The sequence below is a fragment of the Asterias amurensis genome, chromosome 1 (assembly GCF_032118995.1).
Source record: "Asterias amurensis chromosome 1, ASM3211899v1".
In the NCBI taxonomy this organism is placed as follows: Eukaryota; Metazoa; Echinodermata; class Asteroidea; order Forcipulatida; family Asteriidae; genus Asterias; species Asterias amurensis.
The window spans coordinates 25,896,272-25,915,366 of record NC_092648.1 but is presented as its reverse complement, the minus strand read 5'-3'; the positions used below and the strand labels follow the sequence as shown (position 1 = coordinate 25,915,366).

The 19,095-nt window shown below is 36.7% G+C and overlaps 1 protein-coding gene across 2 annotated transcripts in view; it reads right to left on the bottom strand.

Annotated features, from left to right (window-relative positions):
• The window catches only part of LOC139934590 (cation channel sperm-associated protein subunit gamma 1-like), a 30,952-nt gene that overhangs the window by 11,432 nt on the left and 425 nt on the right, over positions 1-19,095 (bottom strand). For both annotated transcript variants that reach the window (XM_071928876.1, XM_071928884.1), the window contains exons 2-16: positions 17,963-18,167; positions 15,664-15,986; positions 14,340-14,580; positions 13,263-13,560; positions 12,332-12,406; positions 10,457-10,561; positions 9,344-9,409; positions 7,497-7,647; positions 7,060-7,174; positions 6,100-6,264; positions 5,115-5,242; positions 4,560-4,764; positions 3,794-3,931; positions 2,450-2,567; positions 967-1,079 (exon numbers count right to left, since the gene is read on the bottom strand). In XM_071928876.1, the coding sequence (XP_071784977.1) occupies positions 967-1,079; positions 2,450-2,567; positions 3,794-3,931; positions 4,560-4,764; positions 5,115-5,242; positions 6,100-6,264; positions 7,060-7,174; positions 7,497-7,647; positions 9,344-9,409; positions 10,457-10,561; positions 12,332-12,406; positions 13,263-13,560; positions 14,340-14,580; positions 15,664-15,986; positions 17,963-18,167 (2,446 nt within the window). The remainder of the gene's footprint in view (positions 1-966; positions 1,080-2,449; positions 2,568-3,793; positions 3,932-4,559; positions 4,765-5,114; positions 5,243-6,099; positions 6,265-7,059; positions 7,175-7,496; positions 7,648-9,343; positions 9,410-10,456; positions 10,562-12,331; positions 12,407-13,262; positions 13,561-14,339; positions 14,581-15,663; positions 15,987-17,962; positions 18,168-19,095) is intronic.

Genomic DNA, 19,095 nt, shown 5'->3' with positions numbered 1-19,095 from the left:
AACGTTTCGACTACCTTGCTCTAGTCATCATCAGGAGACTGAAGAAGTAAGAGAGAAGTGTGCTTATTTATAGGGGTTCACGTCATGGTGTTACCACAAACCAAATATATTGATACCTCACCATGAGATGCCTCAAATCCTATAGACTCAGACAAGCTCCCAAGTTTTTGATCAGCAGGTAATGTCAGTTCTAGTCCCGGTTGTGGGTCTTGGGCAAGATGATTTGTCAATATTTGTCTTGATGTTTTTGGAATAGGACATCAAGCTTTGGGTTGTACGTAAAGAAAAAAAACAAGAACACTTCCGCTGGTTTTTCTTGGTCACATTGCAAACATCCTTGTCTACAGGTTTCCTCAGGCTTGCTAGCTACAATGATTTAGTTATGAGGCATCCTTGATTTTACAACCAGAAATATAAAACAAAACTGTACTGTTTACATTCAATAGTATAAAAGGGCCAGATTGTGTATATCTACTTAGGGGCGAAAAGTTTCCTCTGGGGAAAAAAGGTCCATCTATACCCATGGAGGAAATTCCGTAAAAAAAAATCATTATTTGTTGTTTTCTTGAAGAAAAAAATACACTTAAATTTTTGCAGTTTTTTTTTAGTTTTGCTTTCAGGTAAGTGTTTATTGCATAATACAAGAGAGAATGTAGGTGTGTGAGTGTGGTCATATAATTATACCAATAAAATGTGCACAATGCATGTTTGGATTTGTATTACTGCATTCAATCCCAATTGTTCTCTCTTCTTCAGTTCATTCAACATAATGCTCAAAAACCAAGCTTTTAAATTTCATGTTAGCAAAAAAAAGAATTATGGACCACAGTTTTTTTGGGGGGGGCTAATCACCTGACACACAAAGGCATGAAGGTGTGGGCTCCAATTAACTCTTTTTTTTTTTCTTCTTTTTTTTTCTTAGTGGGGGGGGGGGGGTGTTAGTATTTTTCTGAAGTCCATTGTTACCTGATACTTCACGGAATTGTTGAGATGAAATACCTCCCTGTTGGTGGATACTTGGAGGAGATTGTTATCGGACACAAGCACTGAAAGCCGCAGGTCATCTAGAGAGGATGTGCCTGTAAAGTGATGAAGCAAGAAAGTCAAAACTTTGTAAAGTGGAGAAAATCATCAGAACAAACTTTAGGGAAAAAAATGGAAAGTATTGCTGTAATGAGTTGTTGCTTAAAGGCAGTGGACACTATTGGTAGTTACTCAAAATTAATTTTTAGCATAAAAACTTACTTGGTAACAAGCATGGAGAGCCGTTTATAGTATAAAACATTGTGAGAAACAGCTCCCTCTGAAGTAACAAAGTTTTATCTGTTTTCAAGAAAGAAGTAATTTTTCACGATTTTGATTTTGAGACCTCAGAATTAGATTTTGAGGTCTCGAAATCAAGCATCTGAAAGCACACAACTTCGTGTGACAAGGGTGTTTTTTATTTCATTCATATCTTGCAACTCCGACGACCAATCAAGCTCAAATTTTCACAGGTTTGTTATTTTGAGCCTATGTTGAGATACACCAAGTGACAATTACCAATAGTGTCCACTGTCTTTAACTTGTGGCTACTCTGAAAACAAATACAGGCCCAACTCATAGATCTAATTAATCACAACAAAATTTTAAACATTTTTACTTAACAGTTTAAGGCTGTCAGCCATAATGGATATCTGTGACTGGTATCATGATTAGTTTTGCTAAGCAGAACATTAAGTTAAGCATCTTATTTTAAGCAGCTCTTAGAATTTGGGCACTGATGTATAACCTCGATAAAAAATGGTGTTAGCCAAAAGGTAATCAGACTAGTTGATTGTAAAAAGTTGAGTGCATTCTGCTCTACCAGCCAGGCTCTAGTGAATGATACCCATGCCTAAATTCTTACAGACTTTAAAGAGGGTAATCTTGTTCCAGCTCTAGGAGTAGGTGGTAAATGGCCCCTCACTAAAGTTAATTTGAATCAATAACCCAATGCAGTTAAAGCTATTGGACACTCTCGGACCAGAAAAAAAATAACAGTTCACAGATTTACAAATAACTTAAAGGGTTTACAGAAGGTAATGGTGAAAGACTTCTCTTGAAATATTATTCCATGAAATGCTTTACTTTTTGAGAAAACATTAAAACAATTATAAATACTCGACATTGAGAACTACCGATTTATTTTAAACACATGTAATGACACGGTGAAAACGTGCGTAATCAAGGGTTGGTTTTCCCGTTATTTTCTCCCGACTCCGATGACCGATCGAGCCTAAATTTTCACAGGTTTATTATATGTATAAGTTGTGATACACGAAGTGTGGGCCTTTGGGCAATACTGTTTACCGAAAGTGTCCAATGGCTTTAAGTGTAGCTTTCACCTTAACGTGGTCGTCTGGCCTTGTGATGTTAGGCGATCTCTCATAAAAAAAAAAAAATTAAAATAAGTTTTTTAAAAACCTACCGTTTCCTTGAGCAATTGTAGCGGTGAGGTATACTGCGAACCTAAAGGTCTCACAACGATCCAGAAAGATTTCCTCCGGCATCACAGAAGTTGCCTCAACATCAATGTCATCATTTAACTGCAATATTAACAAATTCAGCCATTTTACTACAGTTAATTTGATACCTTATACTTATGGTTTGTATGTTCAAGAAAATGAACTCATGCTTCTGATCATGTCTAAGAGTGTAAGAAAAAACAATTAAAAAAACTGTTTAGAGGCATCAGAAGAGTCTTTCTCAAAAGCTGAAGCCTTCTAAAATTTTTGGCAACTAACTACTAGTAAAACTTCTTGAATAATTGGACAACAATATCCTCTTTTTGAGATGAAGCTTACTGAACAAATAGAATGTTACATTTCAGAGGTTTACTGAACGTTAACATCACCATTTACGCATTTTAAAATAAAAAAAATAAAAAAAATTGTTAAATTAAAAGCAAAGTTGTGTTTTTGAAACCTTTCTACTGTTTTAGTCCACAATAAATGTACCCTCTTGTCTGCGTATCTGTGAAGATTTAACTTTTGGCCTTGTGACAAAAACATTGACATCATCGGCAGTGGCGCTTCCCACTCATTTTACACACTTGTCGATATTAACCATGCATTCTTTCCTGATCATTTCTAAGAGAAGTTTTATGCCTGTTTTACTGAAAGCACTCAAGTTTTCTGTCCATGGAATAGTAACTCAAGTTTTCTGTCAATGGAATGTTAATGCTTGACTGATTCTAATCATAGAGTAAGAAGCAAAGAGTAACAAAAAGTCATTCATTTGTTTTGTCAAGTATTCCGTGGAAAGCTTGCAAAATGAGTACCTTGATTAAAATAGACATAACTCCTCTTAAAAATGATCAATTTCTTTCATTCTTTTGTCTAATAAGCAGGAGAGAGTACTTGTTAAATATATGCTTGACTGAACTTTGTATGGTCATTTGTTTAATTTGGAAAACATCACCAATCCCAGTCAACTTCTTTTTGACTCAGCCTGTATAGATACACCACTGCTAGTACAATCATTTTATTTCATTTTATTTTAATTCTTCGGACAATACAATTATAACAAGCAGAGGCCATCCAGGGTAGGACAAAAGTGTTAAAAAAACTATCTTAAAAAATATGTGCCCTCATAAAAAGGATAACCATCCATATACATGTACTATACATAACACACTTCAAAATTGTAATGAAAATTAAAAAAAAAAATGGCAAGTAAAAATAAAAGCAATACACAAATGATATATACAAAAACCGCGATAAAATTAAAACTAAAGCCCCTAATTGTCAAATTAGGAAGGGTATGCCAGTACCTTAAGATATTCCAATGGGGATATAGCTATTTGAGACTCTAGTAGATGGTTCCTGAAGATGTAGTCATTGTAGGGCATCAGTGGAAGTTTACTCTGACGCCAAGCATTCACGGGATCAAACCTGGTCAACTCATTCACCTGAAATTAAGAAGTTTGAATGCCAGGAATTGCACAAATTGGGAACGGCCTCCTAGTACCACATACTTGCGGAGTGGGGGGAGTAAACAAAATTGTCAGGTGATAAGAAAGTCGCAGTAGGAAGAGGAGATGAGAAAAACAAATGTAAGAAATTGTTTATCCTCCGCACACACATAAAACACATTAGTAGTTTCTGTTAACTTCATGGTAACATAGCAAGTAATAAAGGGAAAGTAAGGGTAAATTTGTAATACTTTTTGGTTAAACAAAGACAAATTTACTCGGGCAGGACTTGAACCAGCGTCTTTGTCACCAGGCAGACATGAAGTTATCTGAATTTAGAAAGAAGAAAAAACTTGAATTTTCTCATTCCTGCAAGTTTTCTGTTTCCTTTTTATTTTATTTTATGCAAGTTGCCAGACACACAAGGCCTGAAGGCCACTTCAAGGTGTGGGCTGGCAATCAACTCTTTTTCTGGGGGCCGTTGCCACCTACTCCTGAGGATAAAATAGGGTTTTCTCCTTTAGGCCTACAGCCCATATACGGATGTAGGCTTGGGTATATCATCCATCAGAAGCCCGGCTGGTAGAGCAGAAAGCACCACCTCCCCAACTTATAAATTGTTTACCTCCAGAGGAGCATTTTCATCCAGGGATTTCATAACGTGCACTATGGCTTGATAGACCTTCAAAGACTCCGCCGTATGAAGCCTGTCGTTAAATGAAACATACGGCGCTTCCAACTTATACTGTTTCAATCTGGAGTACGGCTGGATGTTGGTGAACTCAAACCGAAGCACCTCAAATGGGCATGGGGGTGGCATCTCAAAGGAACTGATGAAGGACAGAAAATTTAAAAAATCTCTCAATTTATTAGTGTTAATAATTGCAATCGGGACTAATGAATAATGTGGAGCATCAGATGATGGCCCTTCAAACACGTTGGTTTCCCATTGCATGTACGTAGCTCCTCCCGTTGCAGGCCAGAGTCCCAGCACAAGATGTCCACATTAGGTGGTTTGTGGTCTGCCACGGAAACAGCGTCCCTGAACAGTGTCCCTTATGTGTTATAATCATGACTATAAACTGGAAGGAAATTATTAAACATGGCTGGGAGGGCTTTTAGTTGATATTTTTACATAAAATTTGCTAGCTTTATTAAGTCTGACGCCAACACTACTCACCCGGTGTCATCTTGTCTCAACTCCTCCTTCCTTAGAAGCCATTCTTCATGTTCTATTATATCAGCTACTTCAAGACCTCGTTTGATGATCGTCAACTTCTCTGTACTATTGTTTACTGTAGCTATAATCTGAAACACAAGTTGTAAAACCAATCTATGGCAGGGCGATCAAATTTGTTGAAATTCTACAAGACTGGCAGCAGACGATTTCACGAAACGCTAGGTATAATCTAGACTTGAGTTTAGGACGAGTAACTTGTCCTAACTTAAGGATCAATCTTTAGGTCTGCATGCTACAGTGCAGGGTTGGGACTCGTCCCAAGTCTAAAGATTAATCTTAAGTTAGGAAGAGTTTGGTGAAATCGACGGCTGGGCTCGTAGCTCAAAATTTGTACTGGACCAGAATTTATTTTTACAAGACCGGAATCAAAGTGTGTTGAACAAAGCGCTCTGAAAAGATCTATCTGACAGTGCTTACAGTGCTTATACACTTCGGTGTAAGGGTAAAACTAAAATGGTCGAGCGGATAAGAGCACCGAACTCAAGCTATAGTGCTTCTGTTCAGCAGAGTAAGGGTTTTCAAATCCCGGTCATGGCACCTGACTGCTTCTCTCCACCCAGGGATAAATGGGTACCTGTGAGGGCAGAGATGGTTCTTGTAATTGATTTAGCCGAGTAGCGCATAATTAATGTTGCACATGCTGTATACTCCCAAGAAGCTGAGATGGTTTTAAGGAATGAATTGAGGCCCAGTGTCCAGGGGTAATAATGTTGGAAGTGCTTTGAGACGCCCTTCTTGTGTGAAAAGCACTATATCAAAACTGGTTATTATAATAATAATAATAATAATAATAATAATAATAAGACTTGTAATGCGCACATATCCAACCTGCTGGGTGTTCAAGGCACATTATTATTATTACTATTAATATTATTAAACAGGGTTACTGATGATGTCCTACCAGGGACATCTTTTATGCACTTGCCTCCTGTAATTGATTGTCTGCATCAAAGAAGATACCGAGTGTCTGTTCTTCCTCGTGGAAGTCCGATGGTGTGATTTGTCCACCGAGGAAAGAATAAAGAGAATATCCTGACGAGGGCCTCAAAAGCTTGAGAACAACAGTCTCTGCTGCCACACCATACCAAACCTACATTATGGGATAAATTGGCAAAACTGACTCTTTAGTTCAAAAAACAACAATAAAGTTGTTTTTAAATATTCACCAAGTAGTTTGAACTAAAACATGGGTTTTTGTTATAATAATCGTTATATGGTACCTATGTTTGAAATGGTTAAAACTACAAAAAAGGCCCACAAGTTTAATGAAGTAAATTTAAAGTTACCAGAAATGTTACTTTTGTTTCATCCTTAAAACAAGAAATACAAATATAAGGAAAGGATTATAAATCTCCCTTTCTTTTGAGAGGGGGGGGGGGAGGGGGGCTGGGGTGGTACAAAAAGTCACATATCCAAGATTTCCAAGTTTTCTCTGCTTTTGTTCCTGGGCCCAACTTCATAGAGCTGCTAAGCACAACAATTTGCCAAGTGTGAAATTTCTTCCTTAATAAAAACAGGATTACCATTCAAATTTCCATGTGATTTTAAGGATAAGCACACAACAGCTGATACCAGTAACAAGCAAAATGCAACATATGTCATGCTAAGCAAATTTTTGTGCTTAGCAGCTCTATGAAATTAGGCCCATCCGGGTGGTGTGCTGTTGTTGCTTTTATGGGGTTTGTTCTATTTGTTTGTTTTCCCATTGTTCTGTGTTTTGCTTTTTCTACAGGGTCCCCAAGGAGAACAGTGTTTTTACACTGATGGGGCTACTCTGTACTTAATAACAGTACTGATATTAATAACTCTTGGCACGCTTACCATCTCAGATCTACATTTACTTTTAAGTTTGTTAACTTTGTGAAGTAATTAAACAACCCTATACCTCATGCTGCTCATTCATGAAAGCAAACCCTGTGCCATGTGTGAACGTCAACAATGTGATATTAGAGTCCGATGTGTACTCAGAGATAACTTGAAGACACTCTCCTGCGTTTGGACTGAAACAAAAGTAGAAATAAGATTTCATGAAGAAGTATAAAATTTAATAAATAACAAAATTACAAAAGGGGTAAATTTAGGTCTCATTGCCAGTTCTTGCTCGTCATTTTTGTCCACTCAGATTGTGTTCTGAAAAAAGTATATGACTGTGATATTTTTACAGGACTCGGGAAAGTACTGAGTATACAGTGCTATGTAACACACATTGGTGTATGGGTAAAAACCAAAATTAATATTATTTATCCCCGATGCAAATTTAAGATCTATAATATTAGTATTATTAGTATTAATTAAAAATCACTTAGCAGTTTGTTCTGCTACCTGTAGAGAAGTTTCCGTCCCCATAGAAACAATTGAGAGGAGATGATTCCACTGAATGTTACTCCCCTCAGGTGCAATGGGATGGTCTCTCTATCAACTAGTGATTCTGCCTGCTCAACAGCGTTGAGAATTACTTCATTATCACCTGTACCTAGATGAAAGGAAAAAATTAATAAGCATTTATCGGAAATTTTTTAATTTAAGTTATACCTTCTGGTTAATTATAAGTTGATGTTTAACTTAATTTGTAAAAATGGACATGCTGCAGTTTCATTTTAGGAATAATTAGTAAAGATAGGATCCAGGAGTTTTAAAAATTAAAGGGGAGGGGTAAAAAAAACCTTTAAAAAAAAACCAACAAACAAAGCCAAAAGAAAGTTAAAAAGTAAATGCACAGTTGCAATGGTTATGGGCAAGAAGCCACCAGCGGGTAATAAGAATTTGAGGTCTGTAGTGAGATTAGGGATATTATGAAAGACATCGGACACTGTTGATATTTACTCAAAATAATTATTAGCATAAAACCTCACTTGGTAACGAGTAATGGGGAGAGGTTGATAGTACAAAACGTTGTGAGAAACTGCTCCCTCTGGGGTAACGTAGTTTTCAAGAAGGAAGTAATTTTCCACGAATTTGATTTCGAGACCTCAGAAAATATTTTGAGGTCTCGAAATCAAGCATATGAAAGCACACAACTTCGTGTGCCAAGGGTGTTTTTTCTTGCATTATCATCTCGTAACTTCTACGACCAATTGAGCAAAATTTTTCACAGGTTTGTTATTTTTGCATGTTGACATACACCAAGTGAGAAGTCTGGTTTTTAACAATTACCAATAGTGTCCAGTGTCTTTAGAGGTGGAACAAAACTACAATTTAGCGGTCATGAAAAATGAAATTAGGTTTTGCAGCAGGTTGTACAATTTCAGAAAGAATGTCATGATCCATTTTTAATTGTGTGTGTGTGAGTGAGTAGGTTACGATAAACATTCAAACCAGAGGGGACCTATAACAAAAGAGGAACAATAGGAGGTCTATGGTTGCAGGGATATACAAGCCGGGGTGTGGGGGGGGGCAGACTAACTAAAACCAGCTCATTGCTGCAGCTTCACAATTCATCAAGTAAATGGATCCCTTTAAAGACTGCATGGTATTACCCAGGAAGAACTATTTAATTAAATATTAATTATGGTTCTCATTAGCAATCCATATTCGAACCATAATATAAATTATGACAGTCGAATACTTTTCAAACCATGTCAAATTCTGAACCCACCCAATTCAACAGGAAATAACTTGTCACAAATTGTAATTGTACATGTGTTCTGCCCTTAATAATGAACTTCCACATTTGAAAATGAGATTGGATTGATAAGGAGTGGTCAGGATGGAGGAATTGAACTTCATATAACACTATTGTTTATGAAGTACTACCTATTAAAGCCATCGGACACTTTCTGTAAACAGTATTGTCCAAAGGCCCACACTTCGTGTATCACAACTTCTATATCAAATAACAAACCTGTGAAAATTTAGACTCAATCGTTCATCGGAGTCGGGAGAAAATAATGGGTAAACCCTCCCTTGTATCCGCGCGTTTCGCCGTGTCATGACATGTGTTTTAAATAAATCCGTAATTCTCGTTAACGAGAATTGATAATTGTTTTAATGTTTTCTCAAAAAGTGAAGCATTTAATGGAATAATATTTCAAGAGAAGTCTTTCACCATTACCTACTGTAAACCCTGTCTATATTTGTAAATCTGTGATTTTTTATTTTTTTTTCTGTTCCGAAAGTGTATAATGGCTTTAAAAACAATAGTACAATCCGAATCACAACCAGAGAATTACCTTCATTCGCTAATTGGCTACTGGAGAAATTTCTCAGAACAGTCCATTGACGTGAAGGGGTGCCACCTGAAAGTTAAACACATCATCTCAAAAAAATTAAAATTTTCAAGATTTGTTTACCAAATCATAAATTTATGTACGTGTAGTTAATTAATGGGTGCTTTTTATTGTTATTATTTTATTTAATCTCCATAAATTCAATAAAAAGTACACACCAAAGAAATACACTAATACCTAAAATAGAGATGGAGAATGCTAAACTGAGGAGGAAAAATGAAAATGTTTCTACTTATAACCAAAAGGTTCAGTCTGTGGATAAAAGCATCTATAAAAGGTTCAGACAGGTGTGATACCAAAATTACAAGACATTCACAATGAAAAATGTGAACTTGTATGGGTTGAAACAAGGAGAAACAGCTGATTTGACTACAGAGATAGATGTTATAAACAATAGATACCGATGGGCAATGGGGTCCACAAGGCAGGCACACTATGTAAGAATACTTCTTAAAAACTAGATGTTTAAAAAAGGCGCTGGACACCCGTTTGGTAATTGTCAAAAACCAGTATTCTCACTTGGTGTACCCTGATATGTGCATATACAAACAAAAATTAAAAATCTGTGAAAACTTGGACTCAATTGTTCATCGAAGTTGCAAGAGAATAATGAAAGAACACCCTTGTGGCACAAATTTGTGTGCTTTCAGATGCCCAATGAAAAGCTTCTGATTTAGTTCGGCTTGGAAGTATTTTATTTGAGTGAGAAATTACCTCTAACTCAAAAACTACGTTATTTCAGAGTTACCTCAGAACAAAAACTACACGGAGTCCACAGCCTCTGTTGCCCCTCGTCTTGGCATCGTGCCTCTTCAGAAGTTTCCAATATATTTTAAGATTTGAAGAAAAAAAATTAAAAAATGGGCTTGCCCTCTCAAAGATGAATCACAGGCCTGTTTTTTGTAAGTTGTGATTTTTATATTTGGAGAAATCGTAACACTATAAAAAATCTAAACTGCATTACTATCACATAGTGGCTAACAGGTATGTATCTGGGGCCATGGTTGGCTTGTGCGTAAAAATTCACAAAAATAGTTTTTTTTTAACAAAAGTTACCATTATACGTCACAATGTAGTAGCTTGAATCTCCTTTCAGAAGTAGCAAGAACTCTTGATCTTTTGTCCCACTGACAGTGCCGCTAACAATCTCACAAGAAGTACCTTTTACAAAGAACATTAATGGAATAATAATAATAATAATTTATCGTAATATAGCGCCTCACATTAAAAACTTCAAAACGCTGTACAGACAGTTTTTACTTATTAACATTAAAGGAACGGTACAGACATGGTAAGAAACAAAAATCGTAAAGATCACAGATTTACATAAAACTTACATGGTCTAATGATGATGATAGTAGAAAACATCCCTTGAAATAGTTCTGTCTGAAATTTCATATTTGATGAGAAATAAAAAATCTAACTTCACACTTGTTTTGGCATCGATGCAATGCAACATTTGTAATCGGTTTTACACTATTCTCTCATGACCCAGATGGCTGATCGATCTCAAATTTCTACAGGTTTGTCAGTTTATGTATATGGTGGATTACATAAAGTGCTTACACTGCCAGCAACTTTTTTGCTAGCAAAACCAATTCTGTAATGTTCCTTTAAGCTAAAAGGAGATCAGCAAAAATGAGTAGGAAGATGATTCCAGAGTTGATGCATAAATGGAAAAAGCATATTAACCCCAAAAAGTTCTGAAACTTTACAACTTATAGTACAAAATAACTGTTGATAGCATTCTTATCCCCAGAAAAATAAAACAGATCGAACAAACGAGGAGATTGGAAGTGTATGGCTACAGTTAACAGTCTGTTTGTGTTATTCGATTCTAACTTTTCAACACAATTCTGTTCATTAAAAGCAAAAATTGGCTAACTTGCTTGCAGAAATTTGTTTTTTTCTTTGAAATAATTTGTTTCAGATAATGCTGTATCAAAACAAAAGACCTACAACAGCCACAGACAGTGCACAATGTACATGTTTAACATGCAAAATTATGTGTACACAGTATGTGGCTGATGGTTGTGAAATGATGTCAGGATCCCCACAATGATTCACTGTTAGTTTTTAATTAAATAGCAATTATCGCTGGCTGATTTTTTTTTTTTTTTTTTTTTTAATACTTTAAATAAGAAAATGATAATTTTCTTGAATCTAAATAAGAAATATTTAAATTACTTATTCCAGTCATTTAAATCCAGTGCCATAAACAGTCAATAGCCAATTTCCAATACCTTACATGAGAAACTGATCATTTTCTTGAATCTATAAATATAATTAAATTACTGATTCCAGTCCTTCATAATCCAGTGCCATATAAAGTCAACAGCATGTTGTATTACTCCAGTGTTTCTGATCAACAAAGTGTGGGTTCAAGTCCCGCTCATGACCCTTTTGACCTTCAGCAAGACACTTTAATAACCTCATTGCTTCATCCTTTTGGATGGGATGTAAATATAAGTCTTGTGTTTTGTGAAATGCACGTAATAGAACCCAGTACACTTATCATAAAGGAAAGGGGTTTGCCCAAGACTTGTGGATCAGTCGTTAAATGTCTGTTGCGGTGAAAGCGCTTCGACTCTCTCCACGATTCCCGCAACTACTGCTGGATCGTGCTGATGTGCAGTCCCATATGGGGGAGAAGTGGACGGCAGCCAGCAGCTTCGTGCGCGAGAACAGTATTCGATCGCGGAAACCTGAACCATTACCACCACGACTGGACTATCTCACAGTAACAGACCATTAAACGACTTGTCCAGAAGTCTAGGTTTGCCCCGGTGTTTCTGGCATATGGTCTGGTAGCAATGCAACATCTCACCAAATATCTCTTTCAAGGTATTGTATTATGGTCTCATAAAATCATTCTTATGACAGGCATGGCACAATATAAAAACACCATTATTATTATTGTTTCACACTTACTCTCTGTTTGATTTAAAACACTACAAACGCCTCCTCCACTGTCATCCAGCAGTTCCTGAAAATCTAACATCATGCCTGAGGCAACAAAAATATAGAAAAAATACTAGTTTATTTGGTGGGCCACATCTGAGAAGATTTTGTTTTCAGTGTTAGAAACCCTGTATTAAGCTCTCGTTTGCGCCCTGTATTTAAGCCATTAGACACTTTCTGAACAGAAATTAAAAGTTCACAGATTTACAAATAACTTGCAGGGTTTACAAAAGGTAATTGTGAAAGACTTCCCTTGAAATATTATTCCATGAAATGCTTTACTTTTTGAGAAAACATTTACACAATTTGTCGCAACTCTTGATATCGAGAATAACGGATTTATTTTAAACACATGTCATGACACGCCGAAACGTGCGGAAACAAGGATGGGTTTTCCCGTTATTTTCTCCCGACTCCGATGACTGATTGAGCCTAAATTTTCACAGGTTTGTTATTTTATATATAAGTTGTGATAAATGAAGTGTGGGCTGTTTACCGATGTTGTGCGATTGCTTTAAATGCTATAAATGCATGTTATTAATATTATTTTTATTAGATTCTTACTTTGAAATCTCTCAAAAATAATTCTCTAGTTGTACTTGACCTCTCAATCTATATACCCCATCAAAGTTAAGAATTTTCCTGGAGGGATTTGAGAAATAATTTGGGAGGCTAATCATCCTGACTCGCAGCGAAGAGCTGAATTGCAAAGGTAGCAGCTATTTTGTGTTTGAGAAGTAGGTATGCAAGGGCCCCTTCGGATGGTCTGGAAAACCCTTGTGAAACATCAGAGAACCAAACGCACAACTCACATATGGCCCTGGCCGGGTATCGAACCAGGGCCACCGTGGTGTGAGGCGAGCGCTTTACACACGAGCCAACCATGGCCCCAGATACATACCTGACTGGACGCGAGCAGCAAAGACTTTTTGTTTGTCATCAGATTTTCCTAGAGCTAGTATGTACACTTCAGCCGTTCTGCTCTGAGTAGGGGCCATCATCCATTCATAGCATCGAGCTGGGGTGTTCCTTAACATCCCCGCAGGCATGGTCGTATCTTGGTACTGTCCGAACGCCTCGTACAAACCGCTGATCGTACTAAAGAGAATCCGGTCTGGAAGGGTTAAGACATGCTTGATGAGGGGACCACTAACCGGAAGGCTGGTGCATAAATTATCATCCTCATCTGGCAAAGAAATCTGTAAGAGGAAAATATTGTGTGTTATCGGATTTCTCATTGGATCGATGAATACAGAGTTACAGATAATTTTTCATTCAAGCACAAATTGGCAAAATGATTGAAAATTTGTTGCATAAAAACAGTAAAAACAAGTGTACAATACTCCAACCTTTTTGGATAAGTAATGTACATGTAAGAGTCAATATAAACTATTGTGTTTAAGCGCAAAGCTGCCAACATTCGCATCTTGCAATCAGGAAGATATTTAGAATTACATTCAACAAAGAGGTCACACAATCAGGGAGATTGGTAAATTTATTCATCAGAACATGGACAGATTTGTTTATTTTTAGGGGAAAATCTGCAGAATATGGGAGAGTTGGCAGCTCTACAAGAACAACTAAAAATTAGAGGTTTATTACACAGGGAGAAAAAACAAATAATTTGTTAATTGTGTGCTCAATTCCAACATAAATATAAACAGTAAAATTAACTTCTACATTGAGCTCAAGTTCGTTTAACCTGAATGAAAATAGTATTTACTTAAAAAACAATACCTCCCTTAGTGATTATAAAACTTGTTTTGAGTTTACATGGTGGAACAAGATGCATTTGTTTTGGAAAGTTTGCATGTTTTTTATTATATCTCACAATTATTATGACTGTTTTTTAACTATTTTTTATGTAAGTTTTCACTGCTTTGATGAAAGAAAAAAAAGCAGAAAACAAAATGCAATTGTTGTTGAAAGGGCAAACACCTTCTCCGCACCCCCTCTTAAAAGAACCCAAGTCTTTTACCTGGAGAGCTTCAAACGACATCAAGTCATCATTACTGAGAATCACAGCTGACGAGTCAGGGATCCCAGCACCAAAGACATTTGTAGGTGTACTACTGGCGATTGGACCAACTTGGTAGGGCCTTCCAGCCAGCAGCTTCCTGGAGATGTTCTCCATGGGTACCTTTGTACCTAAGACACTTGTTGAGTCTTGGCTGCCGTTGGGATGTACCTCATGGAAACCATCCAAGCTGATAGTATGCCTATGAGAATTGTTATTGTCAACCACAGTCAGTATTATTATTTGAAATCAAACCAGACCTCAACATAATCCACGGCACCCACAGCAATTGTCAATTGTGCCCTGCGCTTTTACTGTGGTGCCCTTTGCGAAGTTCCAATACAAATTTATATTTTTCTCATACAATGCCCCTCACCAGCTGCGCCCATTCAGGAGTGAAATTCAAGGCTTGCTTAAAAGCAGTCGTGAGATTGTACGGAAATGAAAATGTTAAATAGATGTTCTCTTGGGTTGGAATTACAGAATTGCAAGATTTTGCATTTTAGTGGTTTTCCGACTCTCTGTGATAGCAATTTAGCCTCTCTCCATCATGAAAATCTGAAGACACAGGGCCCATCAGTGGAAAATCCTGATAAATTATGTGAAAAATAATGGGGAGTTTTCCGGATTGTGTTTTTAAAATGCATTTGTCTTTATTACAATGCAACACGTCTTTGTGAGAATTTAAGTTGTGATGCCCAACAAATAAAGTTTGAAGTCAGCTTTGAAAATTTACTATGCTTTGACTACAGCCATTTGTTTCTACGATTTTTATTTGCAATTCCTGTAAAAAAGGTCGAGCATTACTCATATTTGATACAGGGAACTGCTAGGGTTAATCAGAACTGAAAAACCAACATGTAGCTTTGTGGTAAAATGAAATTTTACTGTTCTTTGTGAGAATTTAAGTTGTGATGCCCAACAAATAAAGTTTGAAGTCAGCTTTGAAAATTTACTATGCTTTGACTACAGCCATTTGTTTCTACGATTTTTATTTGCAATTCCTGTAAAAAAGGTCGAGCATTACTCATATTTGATACAGGGAACTGCTAGGGTTAATCAGAACTGAAAAACCAACATGTAGCTTTGTGGTAAAATGAAATTGTACTGTTTATATGGGGTTTGAGGCATTCCCATTTGAAGTACTGTCTATTTAACTTTAAATATAGTTTAAAGACTTGAACAGAATTTGTTTGTAGTGTATTTAAATTGAGTGCAAAGAAGCATGTTTCATATAGATGGAACACTATGTTAACTATATGATCATCAATGAAGAATGTATTACCTTTTTGGCTCAACATCATAGCCTGTGCTTCCAGTCCTCACACAGATTGGTATCGATCTAGTGTGGCTGTTAAATAACAGAGGCACTAGCCAGGCTGGATTGCTCAAGACAGCTAGTGGATTGCTATCATTGGTGCTAACTAGAGCGCCACGCAAGGTGTATTCTAAAACATTTGAGCAACTTCCTTCAAACGACTGCTCGGAGTAAGTCAAAGTTACTGTGGGATTTATACCGGATGCTGCTACCGTTCTGCCAACGCTAGGTGATGGATAACCATTGCAGTATACTTGGAGATATAACAAATATGGATATGACAAATAGTCCTGCATGGGGAGTAGACAAACAAATAGGCAAACATGACATCGAAAACATTCCACAAATAATATTTTAAAGTAATCAATGTATTTTGTTTATATATTGTTATATAAAATGAGTCTTTAGGTAAAATGTATAAATATTTGCTTCCAATTATGAAAAAATATATATACATTTTTTGTAGACTTTTGTGTAGGCAAGCCCCTTAAAAGTGAAAACTTGTATTCACGTCGTCAGTTTTGTTTTCTTTTTCAACTCTTAGAAATCAATCCGTGAAAATAATCAGTGTTTCAAACGTAAGACCTATTGTTTTTGACAGCTACATAAGTGTGGCTAATTTTAGCTTTCCCATACTTTTTAAATTTGATTCTTTACTTAGTATTGGGGGTGGGGGGGGTGGGGAGAAGCTGCTATTTCTCCTATAATTATTATAAGTTTGAAGTTCTGAAATTGTACCCATAATCAAACAACCATTTATAATATTTATTCTGACATGGTTTGGGGCTTTTTGGGCTGTCTTAGTTATCATTCATAAATACCTCAGACAGTTTCGCTATTCCTATTGGTGGAAAGCGCATCACGTGGGTGTGAGAAACCTTTGTTTAAGACCAGTAAAAAGTGGTAAAAAACATGGGCGTGGAACACAAGCTTGCACCTGTGCTTATGAAAGCTTCTTCATTCCTATTTGTGGAGACACCAGCCGGGACAGTTGTGCCACATTACGAGATACACGCTACGCGCACAGCATTCCCTTTAAAGGAGTTGTTTACAAGAGGGCCTTACCATTTCATAGCTGGAGGAGTGTTTTGTTGAAAGAAATCATTGAACAATTATAATTTTTGCATTTATTTTACCTTTTAACCAAAAAGTGTTGATTTTTTTTGACCGAAAAGGTATTATGAATGGGAATCAAAGTGTGTTGAATCGGTTTACAACTACTGGTTCTTGATAATTTACCTTGACTTTGTCTCGGTAAAGTTATCAAAAACCAGGCCTTGTTAGGTTTAAACCTCTTCACCACACATTGATTCCATTAATTAGTGTATTCATTTCACCAAAGCAGAAATCGGTTTAAAGATTCAACTTTAGCTTGAACCTGTGGTCCAGGCAAGTAAATGAAGATATAAACATAAAAATTAGCAGGAAAGTGGTTCTCATAGCATGCACAAAACTTAGAAAAAAGCTCTTTACAAAAAAATGGCATGTAATCCCTTTCTCGTCAGGCATACTTAGTCCATTCTTCATATTTTCTCAACATCACCCAACCCCAAACTGCTTAAATTTTCACTAAGGGGTGAATCTAACACAATACTATCCCAGCCCTCGCAGATTCTTATTTACACCTGGTTTAAAGCCATTATATACACTTTCGGAACAGAAAAAAAAAAAAAAGTTCACAGATTTACAAATAACTTACAGGGTTTACAGAAGGTAATGGTAAAAGACTTCTCTTGAAATACTATTCCATGAAATACTTTACTTTTTGAGAAAACATTAAAACAATTATCAATTCTTGACAACGAGAATTACGGATTTATAGTAAACACATGTCATGACACGGCGAAGAGTGAGGAAACAAGGGTGGGTTTTCCCACTATTTTCTCCCGACTCCGATGACCGATTGAGCTTAAATTTTCACAGGTTTGTTGTTTTATATATAAGTTGTGATACACGAAGTATGGGCCTTGACAACACTGCTTTTATCTTTTTAATTGTTTGTGGGTGAGTATTCTGTGTCTGAACAGAAAAAAATTGAACTTTTAATTTTTTTTTTTAAATGGGAACTGTGTCCATGATCATATAGCAGGCCTCTATTTGTAACTATATGAACTCTTAATACCCAATTGCACTTGCATGCACGTTGGCTATACCTGATCAATGGCCAGCGTTCATGTGCAGTAACTGGGTGCGAGTCCATCGACTCCATACACAGCCACTGTAAAGGCCTGCTTTGATCATTATGATAGCGACCTAGGACTCTTACCATTGCATCCGACGAGCCCATGTTGGCAACAGAAATATTGCTCAAGAACTCTGACATTGAAACTAGTGGCTGTCTGTCTTGTACAAAGGCACTCCTCGTGAATGGTTTGTCTTGTCTGGCTACTTCAACTTGCCACTGGCACACTGCTAATGTGTAGTCCATTAAAAGACTTGCAATCGCAACAAATGTGAGTGTCATACTCCAGCTAAATGAAAGTAAAAACAAATGATAACAAACTTGTCTTTGGCAAACATTGGGAAGTTAGTAACTCTGTCAATGTCACAGTCATAGTTCATACAGGTTGCCTAGGCTATATTAACACGTCTTAAACTTAACTCTTGAACTTGAAGGGGCACAGCAATTTTCCTCTGGGCACTTCTATGAGGAAAATGTAGTAAACTTGTATTGGAACTTTGCAAAGGGACACCACAGCAAAAGCCCAGGGCACCTCATCAGCAATTACTGTAGGTGCGGTGGGTTATTTGAGACATTCATATCATAAGGCTGAACTCCTGGGCCCAATTTCATAGAGCTGCTTAAGCAAAAATGTTTGCTTAAGCAAAAAATTCCTTGCTTAGTAAAGTCAGATTATTGTCCAAGACCCCACTCAATTGTTATGCTAAGTAATCAACAGCTAAATACCAGTCTCAAGCAATGTACATGGCATGACATTTTGGCCTGTAACATGTGTAAAAAAAGCCAGCTATTTTCGTGCTTAAGCAGATTTTTTGCTTAAGCAGCTCTATGAAATTGACCTCTGAACATGCTGAAGAAGAGGATTCATGGAATGACAGGCTTTTAATTTTATTTTGAATTAATATATTTTTTAAATATTTTTTATATAATACGACCAGGTCTATACTTTAAATTTAATAACTACAACATGACTTACTTACATGACGATTTAATAAACAGGGAAAATGCAAATAAATATGAGAACACACTGCTGCTTATATACATGATTATGATATTGAGGTGATATTGATACAGTTTTTACACTCTGCTGCAAGTGCAAGTGCAGTGGTAATGTGAATCTGACAGTGACAACCACTGACTGCTGACTACTACCTGCTGCTGACACACACACCACTGCCACTCTGCCAGTGTAACGGAAAGTTAGTGTAGTGCCTTGT